At 36.5% G+C, this 27461-nt stretch overlaps 1 protein-coding gene across 1 annotated transcript in view; it reads right to left on the minus strand.

Moving 5' to 3' along the window:
- LOC148955610 (uncharacterized) overlaps window positions 1–27461 on the minus strand; it is a 104112-nt gene that overhangs the window by 23625 nt on the left and 53026 nt on the right. The window contains exon 4 of the mRNA XM_089107799.1: window positions 25743–25886. Within this exon, the coding sequence (XP_088963925.1) occupies window positions 25743–25886 (144 nt within the window). The remainder of the gene's footprint in view (window positions 1–25742; window positions 25887–27461) is intronic.

A 27461-nucleotide genomic window follows, 5' to 3' on the forward strand; every position in this document is an offset into this window, starting at 1 on the left:
TCATTTTTTCATCATCATCAATAGTTTCATTGTAAAGGAACTTAATTAGATTGTTCTCAAAGTGTTCCACAGATGAGAGGGTAGGTTCTAGTGGAATTAAGAGGTTAGTGCTATCCAATCTCACTAAAGTCCACTGTATACCGTACCAGAACTTATTTCCAGTAACAGCTTGTAAAAGCTACTACCTGTCTGACGAATTCGTATCCTTTTAAAATTATTCCCTTTGTTTTTAGATGCCAAAGTACGTACAAATGAATTATGTTTCTTTGCCTGCTGCTTAACTACTTCTGGCAGTTGAACATTACCCTCGGTCAAATTTAAACAAAGTTCAGATATTAGATTAATGAAATCATTGTCAATACCATGTTTGAGTATTGCTTTTCTAAGCGGAGGTTTTGAAGTGCTTAGAACTGAAAAAAAGTGTCTATTTTTATGTAGTTTCTTCAGTGTCATGATAGCGACTAATAGGTCTTTTTAGTGTTCACCGGGAAATATACTGTAATTTCATTGTCGAAAATATCTGTGACTACACGCAGATCCTCGGGTGTATTATGATTAAGATCCAATAGGATATAGCCGTGGGGTTTATTAGTTGCCTGATTGTATGCCGAAAGCAGAAATTTAGGGTCACCTGGATAGATTTGTTTATTGAGGGTTATTAGCGAGCTAGAATCACGAACAACTCTGTAGATGATATAGTAGGTGCATTTCAAAGCAAGTAATCGCATACATTTGCTCTGATGAAAGAGATTGTGTAGAACTAGAGTAACGGAAATCTGTTCATGATGAGAGCGAACAGTGAACAATTGCAGCATTTGCTGGGACTATTATTCAATAAATTCAGCCAGATCGTCAATGATCAGCCAAGATTTTGGTTCAATAATGTTGAAAACATCAAGTCCCTGTATGAACTGTATCCGCATCGATCCCATGGTGGTGGTAGCAATTGCTTTTATTTTATTGTATGACTCCTCCCAAATACTATAACAGTAGTAGATTTTTTTCGGCTTTTCTGCAAATATTTTATCACAATTTTTAATTATTTTAGTTAAGAGTGTTGTTTTGCCCGACATTGAGGGCCCACACAGAAAAGATCTGAACGGTGTTTTAAATTGATGCATGTTCCTTTCAACAGTTCACCTGGGCAACTAACTGTAGACCATAATTGTGTAATGACTAAATAATTTTTTTCCCTACTACTACTCTTTTCTTCAAGAAGACAAAGACAAAGACAAAGAATCATATTTTTTTCTTTTATTATATGCACATAAAAAAGTAACAATACATTGAAAAAAAAAATACACTTTTTTTAAATTTATTCGTAATAAAAAATACAACAACAACATTTACATGGGTGCACAGAGAGAAAATACACTTTAATACACTTTTTAAAGAAAAATACACTTTTTTTTTTATTTATAGAGAGCACTTGAAAAAATAAACTTTTTTAAATTTATTTATAAAAAAAAATAAAACAGCAACATTTACATAGGTACAGAGAGAGAGAAAAAACACTTTTTTTTTGTTTATAGAGAAAAAAAACATTAAATTAGAGATGGCACTTGAAAAAAAAAAATCTGCTCTAAGTCCAAAAAAAAAAAAGAAAAAGATAACTTTGGTGACGGTGCGCCCCCCGCGCTGGCGGCGGCCGCCCCCCCCCGGGCCGCGAGCCCCCCCCCCCCCCAAAGACCGCGAGGCCCCCTCCCCAAAAGGTTTTTAGGAAATTATTTACAGGACTTTATTTAAACCGAGACTTTCCCTGTGGGCAATACATTCGGTCCGGTCTGAAGTTAAATAGTGTCCAAGGGGGAGGATGGTCACACCATCTTGACAAACATAGACCTTGTCGGAAATGGTACTCATGGCTATTTTCTCTAAATTTACAGTATAGTTCCTGTAGTTCAATGAACGAATTGCCAACAATTTGGCTCGTGGAATTGCATTTTCAACAATTCAATTCCTAAAAATGTTCATGTCGATATTCTTGTCCACATAGCACGTAGGTACTCATTTGCAACGTTTCTTGATTTCCTCGTCGTGTGTCTGTATAAAGTACATCTTCGGACCTACAAACATACCACAGGAAATCAAGTCGCTACCCGTTTCAGATTTAAAAAATAAAAATTGATTGGGCGCCCGACATTTTACTAGCTCAGGGTAAAGACCAACACTCCAAGCGGTGTAGTCCATTCGTGAGCTGATAATTTCATCGTGCGCCAAATCATCAATTAGATTTGGTGTTTTTACTTTGAGCAGTAGAGAATCCGTGTCACCGTAGCAGACCTCTACTTGCCCCTTTTCCGGCCACTCTACCCTAGTCAGATTGTAGTAAAATCCCAACATGAGCTTTTTAGAGACCTCCAAGATAGCACTTCCTGTAGCAATATTTTTATTCAGGACAATGCGTCTTTTTTCCTTTTCAAAAGTACCATGTCCGGGCCAAGGAGTGTCAAGGACGTGTAATTGGGATCAGCAATAATTCGAGTGCATTGTTCTGGATCAGTCACAACGTCACAACGCTTCCTAATACGAACACTCTCACACATTTTGCCGAAAGCCGAATTCAAAATGAGTTTATAAATTTCTTTTTCAGCTTTCGTCTGTGCTGCAGAACGTTTGCCGACGAAAGTGTCAACAAACGTTTTCAAATATGTCTTTTTAATAATCTCGAGGTATCTTTTATAATTTTTTAAGTTGATAAAGTTTTTGAAAATCAATTTTAATTATAAATTTTTTACACCTATGTTTTTTTTTCGTCATAAGGTCAGCAATAAGTTTTTGTTTTGAAAGTGTCCAATGCAATCCGCCCACCTCGAATTAACGTCTATTGCGAGGACTCAAAGAGTCCTTAGTCACAGGTCTATTGATACACGTTAAAACAAAATCCTTTACTGAATCGTGAAGCTCGACTGGTATCTCTCCATCAATTAAAAAAAACCATCAGACCGGTTCAGTGTCCTCAACACTGTCAATGGCGGGGACCTGATGCGCTAGAGGATAATTGAGCCAGTTATAGTCGCTGCAAGGTCGTGCATAGTGGGACCTGGCCGAGGGGTAGAGAGACTTCATATCGAGGAACACTGTCTTTGATTTTGTCCCCGTCTTCTCCCCCGTTGGATCAGTTTCCAAGATACGGTCTCCGTGAAAAACAAACCCCCCCCTCATTGACCTCTCGATGAACAGATGCTGATCAATGTCAGTGATTAGCCCAATTTTTTCCCCACTAATTTTCAGGATGAGGTCCATCACTAGCTGAGGCGAAGAAAAATAATAGCCCAAATCAAGATTAAACTCCTCATAGATTTTATCAGTATTTTTACACAAACTGTCTAAAACAGTTAACATGTCACTCGACAAATACAGCCTGCGGCAGTCAAATCCATTTATAAATCTTCCCTCTGCCCAAAATTTTTTTGCAAATCTGTTTTCCTTGAGGGTGCAGCTAAGATCATGAAGACTGTCGTAAAACGATTTAATTGGAGGAATAGTCTCCTCAGCGACTCTCGACATGGAACAATAATGGTCATAAGAATATATGCCCTTGACCGTTAACAAATCATATAAACCATTTGGAAATTGTTGCTTGAGAAGGAGGAAAGCATTGCAACCGTCATCATTTTTCTGCACTTGAATTAATTCGCTCAATGATTTGGGGAAAAAACTGTAGGAATCTAAAAAGCGAATTTTATTCGTATGCTCAACGCCGGCTTCAACAAATTTCCAAATAAATTCCAAAACAAGCAACTTTTCTGCTGATTTAGGTATGATTTTGTACGTACAGCTGTCTATCACCCATGCATCATCATCATCCACTGTTCCATTTCTTTGAAGATGTTCCAATGCAGGTAGCAAAAACTTCAGATCGTAGTTAGAGTTATGTATAAAAACCGGCATAAACACTTTTTGGATAATTTTTATTTTACATGAAGTATGAGCAGACCCACGACCGCGTAATGTTCCCGGGGACTTATGGACAAGCATGGGATCGTTATCTTTCCCCGTGACTTTTGGGGCACGGGTATTCCTACGCAACCAACCCTCTGTTCTCTTTTCCAGCGCCAATTGCTCTTTATCCGACAATGTCATCGGATAATTAGTATGACGTAATCGTGAAATTGCTCTGTTTGCCGTTTTTATTAAAGAAACCAATAGCTTTTCCATACTGCCCTCCTCGTCCATAGTTAAAAAAAACTCTTCCAATAGCATTTTATTGTTGGCGTCACGACGTGCGTGTGCATAGGAACACGCAACTAGTTTTTATTCCTTGACTATTTTTGCCCGTGACGAGTCCGATACCTCAACCAGTCTTGATTCACAATCCAAAGACAATTTATCAGATTGTAGAAGGAAATTTTGGAAAATTATAAGCTTTAAAGTGTCTTTGCATTTTATCGGCATTTCTTTTCTTTGATTTCCGTAAATTTTTCAATGTCCCATGTGATCTGATATCGGTTGCTCAAATGTGATTGAGGAGAGACACGTGGAACTAAAGAAGCATTCACTCGTATGAATGCCTTGACATAGGAGCCGACTTATTGCCGTAACGGGTAAAAATTTACCATAAGAATTTACAACTTTAGGAGGCTGGTAAATAACCCATACCCAATTTTTAACATTTTCCACCATCGGTGTCCTCACTGAGTACAAAACCCCTTTTTTATTCGTTTTTTCCCCCCATCTACAAATTCTGTGTCGTACTGGAGAACAACCCCCCCCACCCCAAGATTTTAATTTGCTTTTTAGTATATGCTTATTTATTTAAATTAAACCGGATATTTTCCCTCTAAAAAAACAAAAATTAATTTATGGAAATTTTTTACACCGTTGCCAGCAAGTTTTTCGAGATTTTTCATTGATGATCCATCTTTTAATGTCTTATGGGCTGCCACTAAAAATGCATACTTAAAGCATTGAAGTCCTGTGTCAAATCTGAAACTCTGAACTCCTTTGGTAGTCGACAAATCTGGGTGGCATTTTATTTCTTTACCCCGACCACCCCTTAAACTAAAGTTTTTTTTAAAACTACCTAGATTCAGATCCATTTATTCAATGTATAGAATTTTGGAACCGCTCTCCCTCTCGCTAAATGTATCCAAAGGTGAAATTAGTTTGTTTAATCAGTTGAAAAAATTGTCTTCAAATTTGTTTAGACCTGGGTTGAAAGTCTGGTTAGCTGTCGAAAAATGAAAATAAAAAATGTCCCCAGATGTCCCCTTTGGTCAGTGAACTTGTTGCTTCACTGAAGCTTTAAGTCTACCTTGACCTCTCCATCTTTGAATCTGAATCTCAATGTTCGTTCGAAGTCTGTCAATCTAAATCTTGAGGTTTTTAACGGTATCTTTTAAAATATTGATTGTATTTCAATCTGGAAGACTAAAGTCTATACTGTACGTTTGCAAATGGCTTAGAGCAGACTCTAACAGATAAAAATCAGGCAATTCCAGGGACGTAGTACTGTTTTCATGTCCTGTCCCTGTTTGTTCAGGACTCAATTCACTAATTATAAAGTTCTGATTAAAAATGCCCCCGGAAAAATGAGCTGCTGTTGTATTACTACTACTATTAGGCGGAATGGTGGAGGAGGTTGACAGGGGATTTTTAATAACACCACTCCCAGTCTGTTCAATTAGATTGGGGGGATGTGACATGATGTCCCCTAGTATATATTCTAGGGTGTTTGGGGAAAATTGGTCAATCCAGCCTGTGTTTTCTTCTGATGGACCTTCGGTATGAGAACACGGTTCAGACTTACTTGTAGCATCATCTAAATATTCCCACATGAAAAACTCTGCCCACTCTGGGGTCCTCAAGCATGTCAATATCAAAAGTTAAGTCCTCCTAACTGGCCACTTCCCCAAAAACATCATTAAGGAATCCCTCATGCCACTTCATATTATCTAGAACCAGTGTAGGTTCATCCCTGAACTCTGCTGGTGGTGACAGAATTGGTTCTGTAAATATACCTGTTTCATCCCTCAATGGTGCCACTGGGGGTGCTATATTTTTAATCTGTAGAAAAAAAAAAGTTTTATTTTTTATGTAAAATAACCATTTTTTTTATAGTTAATAAACTTTGTCAATTTCTCATAGTCATTGTCCCACCACCTGAACAATTAAAAGAAGAAGAAAAAAAAAGTTACATTGCCTTATGTCTTTCATAATGTCAACTGAACATGTTAAAAAAAAAAATTTTTTTTGTCGGGAAAATTTAGTCTTATTCTTAGAAGGGTAAGTTAGAACAAGAGAATGATAGAAAAAATTAAGGTTTTTATTCCAAATTTTTTTTTAAAATAAAAACTCAAAATATTAGTCCAATTCGATTGTTTGAGCCTCTTCATTATAACTGTTAATGAAATTTGACCATTGTTCGACTGACGCAGTATGCTGTACGAACACTTGCTCCTCGGCTTCAGTTAAAGGAAACGAACTCCATATGTCGGAGGTTGGTGGTGTTGTTACTTTCTCAATAATCCGTATTTTCCTCTGTCCGTTGCCAATGGATTTGGTTGACATGGGCTAAATAAATACTTGTAAGACAGAAGAACTTTTTTCCCCGTCCATATCAACAATTAAAATGTTGGATGGTCCTTTTTAGAGGCCCCCTCCCCCCCTCCCCCAAACCCCTCCCGGGGAGAACCCTTGGGAACCGGGGGCTTCCTTCGAGGTAGGAGGATCAATACACTTTCCGAGTTGAGGGGGTATCAGATTTCACAACACTGTTCAAATAGAACAGTCTCATTCTTTTCTTGAACCTTTCAAAAACGAAAATAATTGTCTGAGTTGGTTCAAAATAATAACATTTTCTTCGTATGTGAAACCCATAATTGGAGATTACTAAAACCTTTTTCCTGTCACAGGAAACCGATTTACAATTCAAAGCGATGGGACGATCTGATACAATGCAAATGGTTGTAGCGCAATAATATCAGTTTAAGGGTGGCTTGCCGACCGTGAAATACCAAATCGTTTTTTTTTGTTTAAAAGGAATTATTGTATTAGAATGTATCTTGGTTAGAAGTTACAAGGTAAGTTGTTTTTTTTTATAGAAATGGGTGATAAGCAATCCTTTATATATATATTGCTAATTTGGTTAATGAAAGAAAATTAAATAGCTTAGAAACAAATTTTAAGTTTTAACTCATCAAAAGCTATGCGTCTGAGAAAATTTTGTCTTATTTTTGAAAATAGGGATAGAAAAAAAATTATGTATATGCTTACAAATTCTGACTGGACTTCTATATCTGAGCTCCTTTGCAAAACTTTAAGGGGTTTGAGCTCAGTAGGCTGAGCTTAGACATGGTAAAAAGTGGTTCAGTCTCTTTTCAACTTCCTTCCAATTGCCATTGAACTAACGCGGGAGTCAGAGGGCTCTGTCACTGTACGTCGGGAGTTCGCGGGATGGTCCCGATCACATGTAACTTTTCCAGCGACTTTGATAAGAGACGCCTTTGCGGTCTGTATTAGTGAAAGTTCACCATGTCTTGCTTTCTTCTCAGAAGGGGGATTATTGCAAGTCTCTTCTTTCTTAAAAAAAAAAAGACGAAAATTTAGCATGTAGAAAAAATGTATTTTGAGTTTTTGGAAAATAATTCAGTTTATGTTAGATATCTAAAGTACTGTAAAAAACATCTTGATTTCAAAATCAGGGGTTTTGATAGTGAGATGGAGGACCTTTTATAAAACTGCTCCTCCCTCCCTCCGCCCTCCCCCCCCCCTCCTACTTCCATGCTTCCGTGACTGTATTTGTAAATTCAAAATTAAAAAGCAGTATTTGCGTTCCTTATTAAAAAAAATTGAGAAGAATTGCATCTGACAATCAAGTAAAACTATCAGATTTCAATCAAATTTAGACATAAATAGAAATTTAAGAAGTGGAAAAGTTAATTAGCATGGCTCAGTCAATCCCCCCCCCTATGAGATAATAAGGTCCGTTGAATAAAAAGGATAGCTAAGCTAACAATTTTATTTATTAAATAGGGCTATAAGGTAACAAATTTTATTTTTGAGGAAATGGGGGGGGTGAGGGTTTTGAACGCATTAAATTTCAGGAAAAGATTCTTCAACGCAGAATGGCCAGGAAATATTTTCAAAAAACAGCCCTAAAAAAACACTGATCTTGATAAAAAAATCACACTGTAATATAAGAGAAGATTTTGTAACAATTAATACATTAAAAGAATCATCATTTTATTCTAATCCCAAATTACTGATCGAAAGCTAAGCACTTTTTCAAAAACATTCCCTAAAAAGGCCAATTATCTTGATAAAAAATCACACCGTAAATGCAGACTGGCCTGGAAGTATTTTCAAAAACATTTCTAAAAAAAAAGCCACTGATCTTGATAAAAAAGGAAGCTTTTGTAACAATTAATACATTTTTAAAAGAGGTAACCACACTGTGTAAGGAAAGAATTTCTTCCTTAACTTACTTAAAAGAAATTTTTTTATTTTTTTTTTTTTCAGAATGGCCGAGAATTATTTTAAAAAACACCCCTAAAAAAATGGTAATTGATATTTATAAAAAGGAAGATTTTGTAACAATCACTACATAAAAAAATCAATATTTTATTCTAATCCCAAATTACCGATCGAAAGCTAAGCACTTTTTTCAAAAAATATCTAAAAGACCCATTGATCTCGATAAAAAATCGCACCGTAAATTTCAACCTATAAGAGAATTAGAGGTTTTTTTTCAGCTCCTAAAAACAACAGACTTCTAAGTGCATAAGTACCCTTAGTTCTAGTGTAAGGAAAGAATTTTTTCCTTAACTTAATGGCAAGACAATTTCTTTTTAATATAATAATGAGAATATTTTTTACTCACCAAAAATTGCATAGAATTATCCATTTTTCTATGTAAATGCTTTTTACAAAAATCCTGTAATCTCGAATATAAACTATTCAAAACTGATTGAGAATCAAATATGAAATCTGAATATATACAAAAATAATTGGCGGGTAAAAAGGGTCATTGGTTTATGGTTTACCACTAAAAAAAGACATTGAACTTTGAAATTACGCAAATCCTCTTGGCAAAGTGTGATGACTAGTAGACTGAACTTTTGAAATTGCGTCATTCCCTGGCAAAGAGTGTAATGACCTGCAAAATTAACAGAAAAAAACTGTTTGTACGGGGGCGCCCCAGAAATGGAATCTCTTAGTCTACTCATATAGTATTGGTTATTGGGAAGTATACAAAAGTTTTCAGGGGCATTTTTTTGGTATTCAGGGGTGGAGGTGGGTCGGGTGTTACGTGGGAGTATATTTCCATGGAGGAAGTTTTCAAGGGGGAAGAGACATTGCTATGAAGGGGGTGCCGGATTTCCCCGCATTATTTAAAAAAACGATCAGGAATTAAATAATAAAAAAGAAACAATTTTTTTCAGCTACAAGTAAGGAGCAACATCAAAATTAAAAACGAACAGAAATTATTATGTGTATGATTGGGTTCACCCCCTACTCATTACCTCGCTCCATACACTAAAGTTTTTTGGTACTTTCACCAGAGATATTTATTCTAATTAACGGCCATGTGTGATTAAGAGGTCATTCTCAAAGAATTGGAGCAAAATTTGAACTTAGCGTAAAGAGCGAGGTATTGACTAGGGACGAACATCCCTAATATACGTAATAAAAATATACGAATATAGAACTTCGTTACGTAAGTTAATTCGTAAGTTACGTCTGAACAAAATTTCGAGAAAGCCATTTAGCAAAAAAAAGCAAAATTAATATACAAATTTTGTTTTAATTATTTACGTACGGTGAACCAAAATAAAAGCTGCATTACCTCAAAAATGTTCAGAAATTAAATAAAAAAAAACAAATTTTTTTTAAACGAACATAAATTATTCCGTGTATGAAAGGGTCTGCCTCCTCCTCGACCCCTCGCTCTTTACGCTAAAGTTTTACTCTGTCTCACAACTTTTTTTTTTTAAACAATAAAAAATTTAGCGTAAAGAGCGAGGGGTTGAGGAGGGAGCACGCCCTTTCATATACGGAATAATTTCTGTTCGTTTAAAGTTTTAATGTCGCTCCTTGCTTTCAGTTACCAAAAACTTGTTGTTTTTTTTATTTGTTTCTATCATAGGGCTACTTTGAAAACTTTTACAACTTTGAGAGTCTAGTAAAGCAAGTCTACGCCCATGAACTAGTAGAAAAGTAGAATTAAAAATCACAATTTTTTATTGAAAATGTTTGAAAACACTTTAGGAATAATATGATTGACTTGCAAGAATAAAAAGCCAATGGAATTAAAGCATACTTTTTTTACAAAAATGATTTAAAAATCTTAAAAAGGATTATGACAAGCAATGCTGAAATAAATTACTATCATAATTCAAACTTAAGACGACTTAAAGATAATTGTCAATGGATAATTGAAATCCAAAAACGCACTGAAAGTACTTGAAATGTGTTAAACCAAAGCTTATTATTATGAAATCCCACTGAAACTTAGAATGGTTCTTATGAATACGAGCAAACTAGTCACTAGTTTTGAAAACTTTGACAGGTCTGAGTAGTTCCATCTGTCATGATTTGCATAGTTGTTGGCGGAAAGTTTGAAAATCATAGGAAAGTAGCAGCTGAGAAAAACTTACGAAAGCCTAGACAGTTCTGATGACTAGCGTAGCATCTGTTTTTATGCATAAGGACTCACATTCAAATCCTTAAGCAGTCTAGTGCTAGCTTTGCTTTTCCTAATGCGCTGTATAGAGGCTCAAGAACAAGAGCTTAGAAAAAATTTTATTACAAAAAAGAGATATCGATGGGTTAGTGAACAGTAGAAAACTTTGGAGTGGGCCTCCATTGTAAAAATAGCCTGTCAGATATACCATTAAAATATTAAAGAAGAAAAAACATACATATTGGTAATTAGCCACTTAAGAAGTTATTGCTTCCCAACAAAAGAGAGCCCTTAGTAGTAGCCCGTATTGCTACGCGAGAGATAATTTCAGGGGTGATTTACTCCATTTACTCCATATACACCATATACAGTGCAGTTTCAACGGTACAGGCCTTACCACGGGCAGGTATCTAGTACTACAAACGGTACACACATGTCAGACAGGTTTCTGAGGCAACACCCAGTTTTTGGACCACTATTAATTACTATCAACTGCACAAAGTTCCTCAGACTACTTTCTACAGTTAAAAAGACAGATTTACATACCAGGGGGTTTCTGAGGTTAACAGCCTAGTTGGTTAACAGCCAAGCTGAGCGTGTAATAGATTCAAAGTTTAATGATTAAATACATTATTATAGATATCAAAAAAGTTATATCATTTGCGCAAAAAGGATTCAATTTGCGAAAAGCAATTCCATTTCCATAACTCTGCTCTGAATGATCTTAATTGGTGATTGAATAATAGGGGTGAAACAGAGCTCGAGATTTATTTTAATTGGATTGTATGAAATTGCTAAAAGGGTTAAACTGCTTGCACGTTAAGGTAACCCCGAGGGGGTGGTAACTCATACGCAATTTAATATAAATTTGGAATATCATCATTGGTATCAGTCTATGGAAACGGTTAAAGATGACAAGATGATTTTGTGACTTAACTTGGCTTTACTTCTTGGCTGTGTTCTGTATAATACACAAATACCAGTTGAGCAGTGTTGGCCAAATAAAATATGCTGTAGCATTGGGGTATGCTAAAAAGGTGGAACTAATAGAGTCCTAGGCGCCAAGATGACCTTGTGACTTAATCTAGTTTTACTTCTCAACAGTGTTCTGTATAATACGCAAGTACCATTTGCACAGTGTTGTCAATATAAAATATGCCTTAACATTGTAGTATACTAAAACGTTGATACTAATAAAAATTTAGATGCCAAGAAATGAATTTTAATAAAGAAATTCTTAATAAAGAAATATTAAAGAAAATCCTTAAAAATCCTTAGAAATCAAATAGTGATTTGATTATGGGTTTGAACCATCAAAGACCGCAACCACCAATGACCCGAACCAGAAGAGACCTCAACCTTCAAGGGCCCCCTATCCCTAACCTCCAAGTAACCCCCTCCCCCCATTTTTGTTTTTTATACTTTTTTTTAATTTTTTATTATTTTTCTAACATGGTATATTTTTTTCAACTTTTTTTTACATGTCCTCCAATAAGATGAAACATACTTAAAAAATAAAAAATTCACAACAAATATTTTCCAAATTCAAAATGAGAATGATATAGATATTTTAGTCGTGACTTTTAGTATTAGAAAAATAATGTTTGTAGTAACACTTTTTTTGGACTGATTTTATTTTTGACAAATTATTCAACTTTTTTTTACGTATCTTAAAATGACATGAAATATTCTTGCTGCTCTACCAATCGTACTCTAAACTTGCTCATAAACACGACAAGGCAGTCCCACTGGTACTCTACGGCAGGTTATCGACACTACCTAGTTTTTTGCATTTATTAAATCAGTATTTTTGACACAGTGGAAGGATAAACATATAATTCATATCTTTGAAAAAGTGAAGATGAAGAATTTTAAGAAAATGTGTTCACATGATAGTGGTATTGTAGCATTGAATGCTGACAAGGAGAAGTGTTTGAACTATGTAATAAGTTCAGGTGGTAGCACTATCGGAAACGTATGCGTGCGTTGTCATGACAGTAAGGAATTAAATTTCTTTGGAGTACCAAAAAAATTCCCTTGTACAAATGGTGGATTTGCGAAAGTATCATTTCCAGAGAAGTTAGTACAGAAAGAGAATGCAAACATAAAAATAATAGTTGATGAAGAGGGGTATCTTCTTGCTAGTGCTTCTGGTAACATGCTACCTGTTGATAGAGTCTATCGTAATCTTTTAGGTATTAGCATTCAAATGAAAGCAAAGGGGAAAAGAAAGGCCTACTCTTCTACTAATATTATAAACCGTATCTTGTCTACGTGCCAGAAATGTTACCTGTGTAAAAAAATGTTATAATAGACAGTAAAATTGCCGGAAAAATAAAAAGGGTATTGGTAGAAAATATCACTAAGGAATATAAAGCTGAATCGATGAAAAACAAAGTGCCAGCAAATGTTAATACCATCATTGATCAAACAGTCAATGAACCAAATAAAACCAAAGACGAAACGCATATTGAACCTGTCGTTGACACACCGGTAAAAATTGTGTATGACTCAAAATGGAATAATGATTATTCTACTGATTACGAACAAAGAGATGACAATAGCTACAGTATCAAGAGAAAACATGGTGAACTATTTTATAGAACAGGTTCAAAATATCCAAAGGTGTTCATTGATATTAATAATGTATAATAATGTATGTGCCATATATTTATGTTAATATTCTACATGTCATTATTTCATTAAAAATATGTTATGTATTACTTTGTTATATTTCATTGATCAAACAGTCAATGAACCAAATAATACCAAAGACGAAACGCATATTGAACCTGTCCAAGACACAGCGGTAAAAATTGTGCATGACTCAAAAGTGAATAATGATTATTCTACTGATTACGAACTAAGAGAAGACAATAGCTAGAGTATCAATAGAGAACATGGTGAACTATTTTAAGGAACAGGTTCTAATGTCTAATGTTATTTATTGATATTAATAATGTATAATAATGTATGTACCATATATTTATATTAATATTCTACATGTCATTATTTCATTAAAAATATGTTATGTATTACTTTGTTATATTTCCATTATTTTTAGGGTGCACTAGCAGCTTCATAGAGGTTTTATTAGAAACTGAGAAAGATTAACAGATACACATACAGAGAGAGAGTGAGAAACACATACAAATATATAGATTCAGACATGCGAGCCAACAAAGATAGACTCTGGAACAAGCAGGCTCCTACCAAGACACACAGGCTTAGAGAGTGGGAGATATAAAAACCCATAAAGATGCAAAGATTGAGACATAAATACCAACAAAGACAAGCATTGAGATAAGCAAACACCTGGCCAGACACACTGGCAAAGAGAGTGAGAGAGACAAAAAAAAACATACAAATATATAGATTCAGACATACTAACCAACAATGACCGGCATGGGGAGAAGTAAAAAAACGCCCCGACACATAGGCAAAGAGAGGGAGAGAGAAAACAAATACAACTATATAGATTCAGACATATAAATTGACAAAGACAGGCTCTGACATAAGCAAACACTCACGGCAAAGGAAGTGAGAGAGACAAAAACACATACAAATATATAGATTCAGACATAGAAACCGACCAAGGCAAACACGAGGACAGGCAAACATCCGCCCAGACATACAAGCGAAGAGAGTGACAGAGATAAAAAGCACATACAAGCATATAGATTCAGAACTAAAAACCAACAAAGACAGGTACTGGGAGAAGCAATCACTTGCCTAGACACATAGGCCAAGAGAGTAAGAAAGGAAAAAAACACATAGAAATATATATATTCAAACATACAAACTGACAAAGACAGGCACTGGGACAAGCAAACACCAGCCCAGACACACTGTCAAAGAGAATGAGAGACATAAACACATAAAAATACATAGATACAGACATATAAACCAACAAAGACAGGCACTGGGAGAAGCAAACACATACCCAGAAGCACAGACAAAGAGAGAGAGAGACAAAAACACAAACAAATACATCGACTCAGACATATAAACCGACAAAGACAGACATGGGGAGAAGCAAACACACGCCCAGACACATTGGCAAAGACTCTAAAAGAGACTAAAAGCAATATCACTACATAGATTCAGACATATTAACCGACAAAGACAGGCATGAGGGTGAAGCAAACACACGCCCAGACACAAAAGTAAAGAGACTGAGAGAGAGAGACTAAAAAAAATTGAACTATATACGTAGATTCAGACATGCAAACCGACAAAGACAAGCAGTTGGATAAGGAAGCAACAGCCCGGATACATATACACAGAGAGTGAGAGTATAGACTCAGACATACAAACCGATAAAGACAAACATTGGGAGAAACAAACACCCACCCAGACACACTGGCAAAGAGAGCAAGAGAGACAAAAACGCATACAAACAGATAAATTCAGACATACAAACTGGCGAACACAGGCAATGGGAGAAGCAAACATCCGCCCAGACACATAGACAAAGAGAGTGAGAGAGACAGAAAGCATATACAAATGTATAAATTCAGACATGCAAACCAAAAAAGACAGGCACGGGAAGAAGCAAATGCAGCGGCCAGACACATAGGCAAATAGAGTGAGAGAGACAAAAACCACTATATAGATTCAGACATACAAACCAACAAAGACAGACAATGAGATAGGCAAACACCCGCCCAGACACAAACCCAAAGAAAGTGAGAGAGACAAAAACACATACGAATATAGAGATTCAGACATAGAAACCAACAAAGACCAATACGAGGACAGGCAAACATCGACTCAGAAACACAGGCTAAGAGAGTGAGAGAGAGAGAGAGAGAGACAAAAACATATACAAATACATAGATTCAGACATACACACCGTCAAAGACAGGCACTGGGAAAAGCAAACACATACCCAGACACAGAGACAAAAAGAGAGAGACGAAAACACAAAAACATACATAGATTCAGACATACAAACCGACAAAGACAGGCATGGGGAGAAGCAAACACACGCCCAAATACATAGACAAAGATATTGAGAGAGACTAAAACAAATGCAACTGCATAGATTCAGACATACAAACCGACAAAGACAGGCACTGGGACAACAAACACCCACCCAGATACACAGGCAAAGAGTGTGAGAGAGACAAAAAAAAACGCTTACAAATATATAGATTCAGACATACAAACCGACAAAGCCAGGCACTGGGACAAAAAAATACATGCCCAGAGACACATGCAAAGAGAGTGAGAGAGACAGAAAAACTAAAAGGAAACACGTGCAAATACATAGATTCAGACTACAAACCGAATAAGACAGGCACTGGGACTAGCAAACACCCACCTAGACACAAAGGTAAAGAGAGTGATAGAGACAAAAATACATATAAATATCTCTCAGACACACGGTTATAGTAAGAGAGACATGCAAAAAAGTTAGGTTTACTTAAGCTCACTTTCACCTTTTCGCTACCTTAGCTGCTGCCATCTTTACACCTATAGTGTAAAGATGGTTATAAGCTTACTTTGCACCCTAAGTGAGCTTAAATTAACATAACTTTTTTTGCATGTTTCTCTCACTATATCCGTGTGTCTGAAGGAGTGTGCTGCTACCTATAACTATAGGTGTAAAGATGACAGCAGTTAAGATAGTGAAAAGGTGAAAGTGAACTTAAGTGAACCTAACTTTTTTTTGCATGTCTCTCTCATTATACTCGTGAGTCTGAGCGATATTTATATGTGTTTTTGTCTCTCTCACTCTCTTTATCTGTGTGTCTGGGTGGGTGTTTGCTAGTCCCAGTGCCTGTCTTAGTCGGCTTGTATGTCAAAATCTATGTAGTTGTATGTGTTTTTGTCTCTATCACTCTCTATACCTGTGTGTCTGGGTGGGTGTTTGCTTGTCCCAGTGTCTGTCTTTGTCGGTTGGTATGTTTAAACCTATATATTTGTATTTGTTTTTATCTCTCTCAGTCTCTTTGCCTATGTGTCTGGGTGGATGTTTGCTTGGCGCACTGTCTGTCTTTGTCGGTTTGTATGTCTGAATTTATATATTTGAATGTGTGTTTTTGTATCTCTCACTCTCTTTGCCTCTGTGTCTGGACGGGTGTTGCTTATCCCAGTGCCTGTCTTTATCTGTTTGTAAGTCTGAATCTATATATTTGTATGTGTTATTGTCTCTCTCACTCTTTGTAAATATGTCTGGGCAGGTGTTTGCGTCACTCAGTGCCGGTCTTTGTTGGTTTGTACGTCTTAATCTATATGTTTGTATGTTTTTTTGTCTCTCTCTCACTTTCTTTGTCTGTGTGTCTGGGCGGGTGTTTGCCTGGCCCTCTGTCTGTCATTGTCCGTTAGTATGTGTGAATCTATATACTTCTGTGTATTTTTTGCCTTTCTCCCTCTCTTTGCCTATGTGTCTTGACAAGTGTTTGCTTCTCCCAGTGCATGTCTTTGTTGGTTTTTACGTCAGAATGTATGTGTTTGTATATGTTTTTTTGTCTCTCTCACTCTCTTTTCTTGTGTGTCTGGGCGGGTGTTTGCCTGTCCTCTTGTTTGTCTTTGTCGGTTTCTATGTCTGAATATATATATTTGTATGTGTTTTTTTCTCTCTCAATTCCTTTGCTTGTGTGTCTGGGCGGGTGTTTGCATATCTCAGTGCCTGTCTTTGTCGGTTTGTATGTCTGAATCTATGTATTTGTTTGCGTTTTTGTCTCTCTCACTCTCTTTGCCTGTGTATCTTTTGTGGGTGTTTGCTTCTCCCAATGTTTGTCTTTGTCAGTTTTTAGGCCTGAATCTATATATTTCTATTTGTGTTGTCCCTTTCTCACTGCCTCTGCCTATGCGTCTAGGAAAGTGGTTGCTTCTCCCAGTGCCTATATTTGTTGGTTTTTACGTCTCAATCTATGTGTTTGTATGTGTTTTTTTTATCTCTCTCACTCTCTTTGCCCGTGTGTCTGGACGGGTGTTTGTCTGTCCCCGTGTTTGTCTTTGTCGGTTTCTATGTCTGAATCTTTATATTTGTTTGTGTTTATGTCTCTCTCACTTCCTTTGTTTGTATGTCTGGGCGGGTGTTTGCCTATCTCAGTGCCTGTGTTTGTCGGTTTGTATGTCTGAACCTATATAGTTCTATTTGTTTTTGTCTCTCTCACTTTCTTTGCCTATGTGTCTGGGCGGGAGTTTGCTTATATCAGTGCCTGTCTTTGTTGGTTTGTATTTCTGAATCTATATATTTGTTTGTGTTTTTATCTCTCTCACTGTGTTTGCCTGTGTATCTGGGCAGATGTTTGCTTCTTCCAGTGCCTGTCTTTGTCAGTTTGCATGTCTGAATCTATGTATTTGTATGCGTTTTTGTCTCTCTCACTCTCTTTGCTTGTGTCTCTTGGTGGGGGTTTGCTTGTCCCAATGTTTGTCTTTGTCGGGCTGTACGTCTGAATCTATACCCTCACTCTCTTTGCCTGTGTGTCTGGGTGGGTGTTGGCTTGTCCCACGGTCTGTCTTTGTCTGTTTGTATGTCTGAATCTATATATTTTTATGTGCTTTTGTCTCTCTCATTCTCTTTACCTATGTGTCTGGATGGGTGTTTGCTTCTCTCAGTGCCTGTCTTTGTCAGTTTGTATGTCTGAATCTGCATATTTGTATGTGTTTTTGTCTCTCTCAATTCCTTTGCTTGTGTATGTGGGCACGTGTTTGCTTATCTCAGTGCCTGTCTTTGTTGGTTTATATGTCTTAATCTATATATTTGTATGTGTTTTTATGTCTCTCACTCTCTTTGCCTGTGTGTCTGGGCAGATGTTTGCTTGTCCCTGTGACTGTCTTTGTCGGTTTGTATGTCTGAATCTATGCATTCTTATGCTTTTTTGTCTCTCTCACTATCTTTGCCTGTGTATCTGGGTGGGTGTTTGCTTCTCCCAATGTTTGTCTTTGTCGGTTTGTACGTCTGAATCTATGCTCTCACTCTCTTTGCCTGTATGTGTGGGCGAGTGATTGCTTGTCCCAGTGCTTGTTTTTGTCGGGTTGTATGTCTGGATCTATATAGTTGTAGTTGTTTTAGTCTCTTTCAGTCTCTTTGCCTATGTGTTTGGGCGTGTGTTTTCTTTTCCCCATGCCTATCTTTGTTTGTTTGTATGTTCGAATCGATGTATCTGTTTGTGTTTTCGTCTCTTTCTCTTTGTCTGTGTGTCTGGGTATGTGTTTGCTTTTTCCAGTGCCTGTCTTTGACGGTGTGTATGTCTGAATCTATGTTTTTTTATAAGTTTTATCTCTCTGTCTCACTCTCTTTGCCTTTGTTTCTGGGTGGGTGGTTGCCTGTCCTCGTGTTGGTCTTTGTCGGTTTCTATGTCTGAATCTAGATATTTGTATGTGTCTTTGTCTCTCTCTTTTTTTTGGGTGTGTGTCTGGGCGGGTGTTTGCTTATCTCAGTGTCTGTCTTTGTCAGTTCGTATTTCTGAGTCTATATAGTTGTGTTTTTTTTGTCTCTCTCACTCTCTTTGCCTATGTGTCTGGGCGTGTGTTTGCTTCCCCCCATGCCTGTCTTTGTTGGTTTGTTTGCCTGAATCCATGTATTTGTATGTGTTTCTAACTCTCTCACTCTCTTTGCCTATGTGTCTGGGTGGATGTTTGCTTGTCCCAGTGCCTGTCTTTGTTGGTTTTTATGTCTTAATCTATGTGTATGCATGTGTTTTTGTCTTTCTCACTCTCTTTACCTGTGTAACTGGGTACGTGTTTGCTTCTCCCAGTGTGTGTCTTTGTCGGTTTTTATGTCTGAATCTATACCCTCACTCTCTTTGCCTGTGTGTCCGGGTGGATGTTTGCATTTGCCAGTTCCTGTCTTTGTCGGTTTTTTATATCTGAATTTATGTGTTTGTATGTGTTTTGTCTTTTTTACTCTCTTTGACTGTGTGTCTGGGTGGGTGTTTGCTTCTCCCAATGTTTGTCTTTGTCGGTTTGTACGTCTGAATCTATGCTCTCACTCTCTTTGCCTGTATGTGTGGGCGAGTGATTGCTTGTCCCAGTGCTTGTTTTTGTCGGGTTGTATGTCTGGATCTATATAGTTGTATTTGTTTTAGTCTCTTTCAATCTCTTTGCCTATATGTTTGGGCGTGTGTTTTCTTCTCCCCATGCCTATCTTTGTTTGTTTGTATGTCTGAATCGATATATCTGTTTGTGTTTTCGTCTCTTTCTCTTTGCCTGTGTTTATGGGTATGTGTTTGCTTTTTCCAATGCCTGTCTTTGACGGTGTGTATGTCTGAATCTATGTATTTGTATATGTTTTTATCTCTCTCTCTCTCACTCTCTTTGCCTGTGTTTCTGGGTGGGTGTTTGCCTGTCTTCGTGTTGGTCTTTGTCGGTTTCTATGTCTGATTATAGATATTTGTATGTGTTTTAACCTCTCTCTTTTTTTTGGGGTGTGTATCTGGGTGGGCGTTTGCTTATCTCAGTGCCTGTTTTTGTCGGTTTTTATGTTTGAATCCATATAGTTGTATTTGTTTTTTTCTCTCTCACTCTCTTTGCCTATGTGTCCGGGCGTGTGTTTGCTTCTCCACATGCCTGTCTTTGTTGGTTTGTTTGCCTGAATCTATGTATTTGTATATGTTTCTATCTCTCTCACTCTCTTTGCCTATGTGTCTGGGCGGATGTTTGCTTCTCCCAGTGCCTGTCTTTGTCGGTTTTTAGGTCTGAATCTATACTCTCACTCTCTTTGCCTGTGTATCTGGGTGGATGTTTGCTTTTGCCAGTTCCTGTCTTTGTCGGTTTATATGTCTGAATCTATATATTTGTGTGAGTTTTGTCTCTCTCTCTATTTGCCTGTGTTTCTGGATGGGTGTTTGCTTCTCCCCATGTTTGTCTTTTTCGGTTTGTACGTCTGTATCTATACTCTCACTCTCTTTGTCTATGTGTCGGGGCGGGTGTTTGCTTGTCCCAGTGCTTGTCTTTGTCGGTTTCCATATCTGAATCTATATAGTTCCATTTGTTTTAGTCTCTCTCTCTCTCAATCTGTTTATCTTTGTGTCTGGGGTTTGTTTGCTTCACCCCCATGCCTGTCTTTGTCAGTTTATATGTCTGAATATATATAGTTGTATTTGTTTTAGTTTGTCCTAGTCTCTTTGCCTATGTTTCTTGGCATGTGTTTGCTTCTCCCCATTCCTGTCTTTGTCAATTTCCATGTCTGAATCGATGTATTTGTTTGTGTTTTTGTCACTCTCTCTTTGTCTGTGTGTCTGGTTATTTGTATGCTTGTCCCAGTGCCTGTCTTTGTCGGTTTGTATGTCAAAATCTATATATTTGTCTGTGTTTACGTCCCTCTCATTTTATTTGACTGTGTGTCTGGGCTGGTGTTTGCTTGTCCCAGTTCATGTCTTTGTAAGTTTGTATGTTTGAATCTATATATTTCTATGTGTTTTTTGCCTTTCTCACTCTCTTTGCCAATGTGTCTAGGCAAGTGTTTACTTCTCCCAGTGCCTGTCTTTGTTGTTTTTTAGTTCTGAATCAATATGTTTGTATATGTTATTTTGCCTCTCTCACTCTCTATGCCTATGTGTCTAGGCGTGTGTTTGCTTCTCCCCATACCTGTCTTTGTTGGTTTGTATGTCTGAATCTATATATTTGTATGTGTGTTTTTGTCTCTCTCATTCTCTTTGCCTGTGTGTCTGGCCGGGTGTTTGCTTATCCCAGTGCCTGTCTTTGTCGGTTTGTACGTCTGAATCTATATATTTTTATGTGTTTTTGTCTCTCTCACCCTTTAAGCCAGTTTGTCTGGGTGGGTGCCTGCTTTCTCCAATGTCTGTCTTTGTCGGTTTGCAGGTCTGAATCTATGTATTTGTATGTGTTTCTAACTCTCTCTGTATGTGTATCTGTTAATCTATCTCAGTTTCTAATAAAACCTCTATGAACCTGCTAGCGTACCCTAAGAATAATGGAAATATAACAAAGTAATAAATAAGATATTTTTAATGAAATAATGACATGTAGAATATTAATATTAATATATGGTACATACACTATTATACATTATTAATATCAATGAAGAACTTTGGACATTTTGAATCTGTTCCATAAAATTGTTCACCATGTTCTCTCTTGATACTGTAGCTACTGTCTTCTTTTAGTTCGTAATCAGTAGAATAATCATTATTCCATTATGAGTCATACACAATTTTTACTGGTTTGTCATCAACTGGTTCAATATGCGTTTCGTCTTTGGTATTATTTGGTTCGTTGACTGTTTGATCAATGATGGTAGTAACGTTTGCTGGCACTTTGTTTTTCATTGATTCATCTTTATATTCTTTAAGGATATTTTCTGCCAATGCCCTTTTTATTGGCAACTTCACTGTATTTTATCACATTATTTTACACAGGTAACAGTTCCGGCACGTAGTAAAGATATGGTTTATGAAATTACTAGAAGAATATGCCTTTCTTTTCCCCTTTGCTTTCATATGAATGCTAATAACTAAAAGATGACGATAGGTTCTATCAGCAGGTAGCATGTTAACAGAAGCACTAGCAAGAAGATACCCTCTTCATCAACTATTATTTTTATGTTGGCATTCTCTTTGAGTACTAACTTCTCTGGAAATGATACTTTCACATATCCACCATTTGTACAATGGAATTTTTTTGGTACCCCAAAGAAATTTAATTCCTTATTGTCATGAAAACGCACGCATACGTTTCAGATAGTGCTACCACCTGTACAGGTTTCATAGTTCAAATAATTCTCCTTGTCAGCATTCAATGATAAAATAGCACTATCATGTGAACATACTTTCCTAAAATGCTTCATCTTAACTTTTTTAAAGATATGAATTATGTGTTTATCTTTCCACTGCGGAAAAAATACTGACTTAATACATGCAATAAACTAGGTAGTGTCGATAACCTGCCATAGAGTACCAGTGGGAAAGCTGTGTCGTATCTATGAGTAAGCATAGAGTACGATTGGTAGAGCCGTAAGCACATTTCATTTTATTTTAAGATATGAAAAAAAAATCAAAAAAAAATTCAGTCCGAAAAAAGTGCTACTACAAACATTATTTTTCTAATAGTGAAAGTCACGACTAAAATATCTATATCATTCTCATTTTGAACTTTGAAAATATTAAATGTCAATTTTCTTATGTTTTAAGTACGTTTTATCTCATTCGAAGACATGTAAAAAAAATTTGGAAAAAAGTATACCATGTTCAAAAAATAAAAATAAAAGTTTAAAAAAAGTATAAAAAAATGGGAGAGGGGGCCCCAGAAAGTTGGAGGGAGGGGACCTCTTGGAGGTTGGGGATGAGAGATCCTTGGAGGTTGAGTTCCTTGGTGGTTCAGGTCATTGGTAGTTGCGGTCCTTGATCGTTCAAATCCATAATCATCTCACTAGTTGATTTCTAAGGATTGTTCTGAATTTCTTTATTAAAATTCTTTTCTTTGCATCTACATCTTTATTAGTATCAACTTTTTAGTATACTACAATGTTAAAGCATATTTTATATTGACTACACTGCTCAAATGGTACTTGTGTATTATACAGATCACAGTCGAGAAGTAAAGCTAGGTCAAGTTACAAGGTCATCTTGGCGCCTAGGACTCTATTAGTTCCAACTTTTTAGAATACTCCAATGCTACCGCATATTTTATATTGCCAACACTGCTAAACTGGTGTTTGTGTATTATACAGAACAGAGCCAAGAAGTAAAGCCAGGTTAACTCACAAAATCTTCTTGTCATCGGCTTTGTAACTGCAGAAAGTAGTCTGAGGAATTTTGTACAGTTGATAGTAATTAATAGTGTTCCAGAAAATGGGTGTTGCCTCAGAAACCTATCTGGCAAGCATGTACCGTCTTTAGCACTAGATACCTGCCCATGGTAAGGCATGTGCCGTTGAAACTGCACCGGATATTGTGTATATGGAGTAATTACCCCTGAAATCACCCCTCGCGTAGCAATATGGGTTACTACTGCCCTTGCAACAATGAAGGCCAAAGGCAGGGCGAGGCTGGTTCTGTTGGAACAAGCCTAACACTAATCCCCTTGGGATATCTAAAAGATTCAAAAATCAGTATTTAGCGGGTACGATGACCAACACCTGCAGTTAAGGAGCGTGCTCGGACGTATTGAGGGTGACAGCTGGACATCAGTTGTTCTGCCTACCCCAGTGGGTACTAGTCCGTGTCAGTTATGCTTATCCCAGAGGGTTTTGATCAGTATCAGCACTGGCTATCCTGGGGAATACTGGCCGCCCGAAGAAGTATCTACTCCAGGGGTGTTGTTCGCCCGGAGTATTGACTACCCCGGGTTATTGGCAGCTTGGAGTATTGTCTACCCTAGAGGATAATGGCAGCTTGGAGTATTATCTACCCCAGGGGGATAATTGTCACTCGGCTGTTTTGCCTACCTCGGAAGTACAGGCCAAACGGAGTATTATCTATGCCAGGGGCTACCCGTCACTCAGCGGTGTTTTCTACCCTGGGGGTTGACAATATAATGGGGGGTAGACGTAGACAATGAAAAGTGATTTTCATTGGTTGTAATCTTCACTGTCGCAAGTCTTCTAACCACTTATTTCTTTCTTCTTTATTTTGGATGTTCATTACTCCATATATTTTTTAGTGATCCAGGTTATTCAGTTTCATTTATTGTGAAATCACGTTTTTTGGGTCGTTCTCTGGGTTTTGTCATGTTTTCTGATATACCACTTTACATCCACAATTATTTATCGTTCAAAAAAAGTAGATTCCTTTTTCATGTTCCATAGCTTTTTCCTTAGCTGTTCAAAGTCATTTGTCATCTTTAGTAATTTTCCGCACGATGCAATTGCTCTTTTGGAAAGTGACGTAATTTATGTTCATGAAATGTTTATAATTATGATGTTACTCGTATGATTTTTTTTTCTAAATTAAGACTCTAAATTAATTTCCCCAAACTCATGACTTATCTAGATCATTTTGTTTATCATTCTATTATGTTTCTATTATGGAACCCCTGGGCAAGGTCCAACCTTGGTCCGTGCCTCTTATGGAGGCACCCTACATATCTGCAGGGTGTTCCCCTATCACCACCTGGGGACGTGCTGAGTAATCGGAGGCAGGCCCCTACTGAGCAGTAGACTCAAAAATCATAAATTTATAAGCGAGCAATGATTGTGTATGTATGTATATATTTATTTATTTTTCCTCGAAAGTAATATTTTTCCTCTATTTTTCGAGATATTCTTTGGCCCCTTAAAAATCAGTAGTATTGCCTATTTAAGTCGGTGGGCTGGAATATTCAAGCCTCTTTCTGTGGCTTAACGTTTATTAATAATGAAGACTTTAATTATCAATAATTATAAATGGACTCGGCTCCAACTTGTATTTTCTCTTCATTCAAGTTAGTATATTTGGCAACCGCCTGTCATTACCAAGCATTGTGAGCAACTTCGCTGACTTTTGTTAGTTCAATTTATCTCTTGGATTGAACAAAGAGCAATTTTGAATCTTTTCAAATGTTAATGAAGAAATTATTTTTTAAGCCCCTAGCCTAATGAGACTAAGTTGAATTTACTGTCTTTTGAAGACTCAAGCCAGTCTAAAGCCAGTGAGTGAGCCTCTTGGGATGAGAAAAATGAATGGTGGACACCTTGATATTACAAGAAAGGCTCTTCTAGAAAGTAAAAAACAGATATTCTAACCTAGTTCGACACACAAGGGGCACAAATAGCCCAAGGATAATTGCTAGTATAATATATTTTATACATTTTTTGTAAGGGAGAATAGAAAGTTTTGAGGTAACAGGGCTTTGTTGCCTAAGCTGCGACAATACTAAATAACGTGGTAAAACAAGCACGTTAAAATATGAACCCATGTCACTAACAGCCTACATAGAAATAAGTTTTCATGAACAGTAGCATAAATTTAAGACTATATTACACAACATTGTTCTTAACTTCAATCGTTGATTATGCGATATAAAAAACTTTTGTTCACATATTGCTGACTAAAAATCTGCCGACTCCATAACAGAACTTCATTCAATCTTATTCTGAGCTTTCAAATTACGATCCACCAAAACAAGTAGGATAGCTTATAACAAGCAATGAATATTTTCTTAAGACAATCAAGACAAACCAATCTTGCAGATGGGTTCTAAAAGATTAAAAAAAAATCACCCTGTAATCCTTATTTCCGAGCTTGTTTGAAAGATTCCGGTTTGTGGTGATGACTGTTGAAAGGCAATGGGGGTCACTTCATTTAAGCAAGTACTGTTTCTTTTTTTGTTAGACATTATTCCTGGACTAGGGCCTGGCTGCAGCCTGTAATAAATAAGAAATTTGAAAAGGATTTAAATTTTTAGTGTATACATCAAAGAATTTGATTTTTAAACAATGATTCTAAATATATATAACACATCAAATTCAAAATTTCAGATCAAAAGTTGGGAGCCTATGAAAATGCTTAGAAAGACAAAAAATGCTTAGAGCAACAACTGACTTTGAAGAATATGTCAAAATCAAATTCTGCATATTAGACAGTCATATTGTAAACACTTTAAGCCTTCGTCTACTAAAATGTAGAGGCTTTTTTCCGACGAAATGATCAGAAGTGATGCTCATTTGTTTTTTAATCTATATAAAACTCTATTTATAAGAAGGAGTTTGAGGAAGAAAATACATATATATATATATATATATATATATATATATATATATATATATATATATATATATATATATATATATATATATATATATATATATATATATATATATATATATATATATATATATATATATATATATATATATATATATATATATATATATATATATATATATATATATATATATATATATATATATATATATATATATATATATATATATATATATATAAATATATATATATATATATATATATATATATATATATAATATAAATCCAAAGCCGAAAAGAAATAAAGTGAAGTAGTTATTGAACTTTAAAGTGGACAGAGACTACTAGCAATAAATAAATTGGATTCAAAAGGAACAATCATCTAAAACGGAAAAAAATTGCCAAAAACAATAGAAAGGCTAAGGTCCCAAAGCCTTCTAGGGGAAACAGCATCTTTTGAGTTTTATTTTAATCAGCACTTATTTTAACCAATGAGATTATTTTTAATCTTATTTTAATCAACTCAGTTGAGGCCTTCGGCCTTGACCAATTCCGTTGATTCTGAATTGAAGTTATCAAGTATTTTGCAGTAGGTTGCATAGGTTGCATCAAGACATGGCTAATTGTAGACAGAGAAAAGCCAAGACAGATAGTCCAAGTAATTAAGATAGTCCTCGTCCTGTGTATATACGCTGAAGCAAGAAATTATTATGGTTCTTAATAAGTGTAAACCAGACTTAAATCTGAGCCGTTGTGATGTCAAAGACGTATTCAAAATGGGTGTGGGGCCAGTTTTATTACAGCTAAAATCTGTTGAATTTTGTGGGACAAGTCTGTAGCCAAATACCCTTTTGAAGACGCATGAGTTGTCAGGTGCCTCGGATTATAGTGCCACGCAAAGGGAAGCCCGTAAAAACGTTTAACCTGTCCTAGAGTACGCTTTGTCGAAATGCCACCAAGCTAGGCTTAGGGGAGAAAAGTTATATATTGACGACAGAGTATTTGTTTGTCTTTCCTCCGGAATGCGTTAAAGAAGAAACCACCAGATCCAGTGAAGTGAATAAACAGGGGCCTCCTTGAAACGGGACACCATAAACAAGAGAAGTTGAACCAGTTAGTGAACCGGCTAGTGAAAAAATGGACGTTCCCGACCCTGGTAGAGCGGTGTCTGAAAGCTCTGAGAGTGATAGTCAGACTGAGAGTCATAGTGAGACGGTGAGTCGAAGGTGAGCGAT

This window comes from Artemia sp. Qi Xiang Cuo, chromosome 2 (assembly GCF_049724085.1).
Source record: "Artemia sp. Qi Xiang Cuo chromosome 2, ASM4972408v1, whole genome shotgun sequence".
In the NCBI taxonomy this organism is placed as follows: domain Eukaryota; kingdom Metazoa; phylum Arthropoda; class Branchiopoda; order Anostraca; family Artemiidae; genus Artemia; species Artemia sp. Qi Xiang Cuo.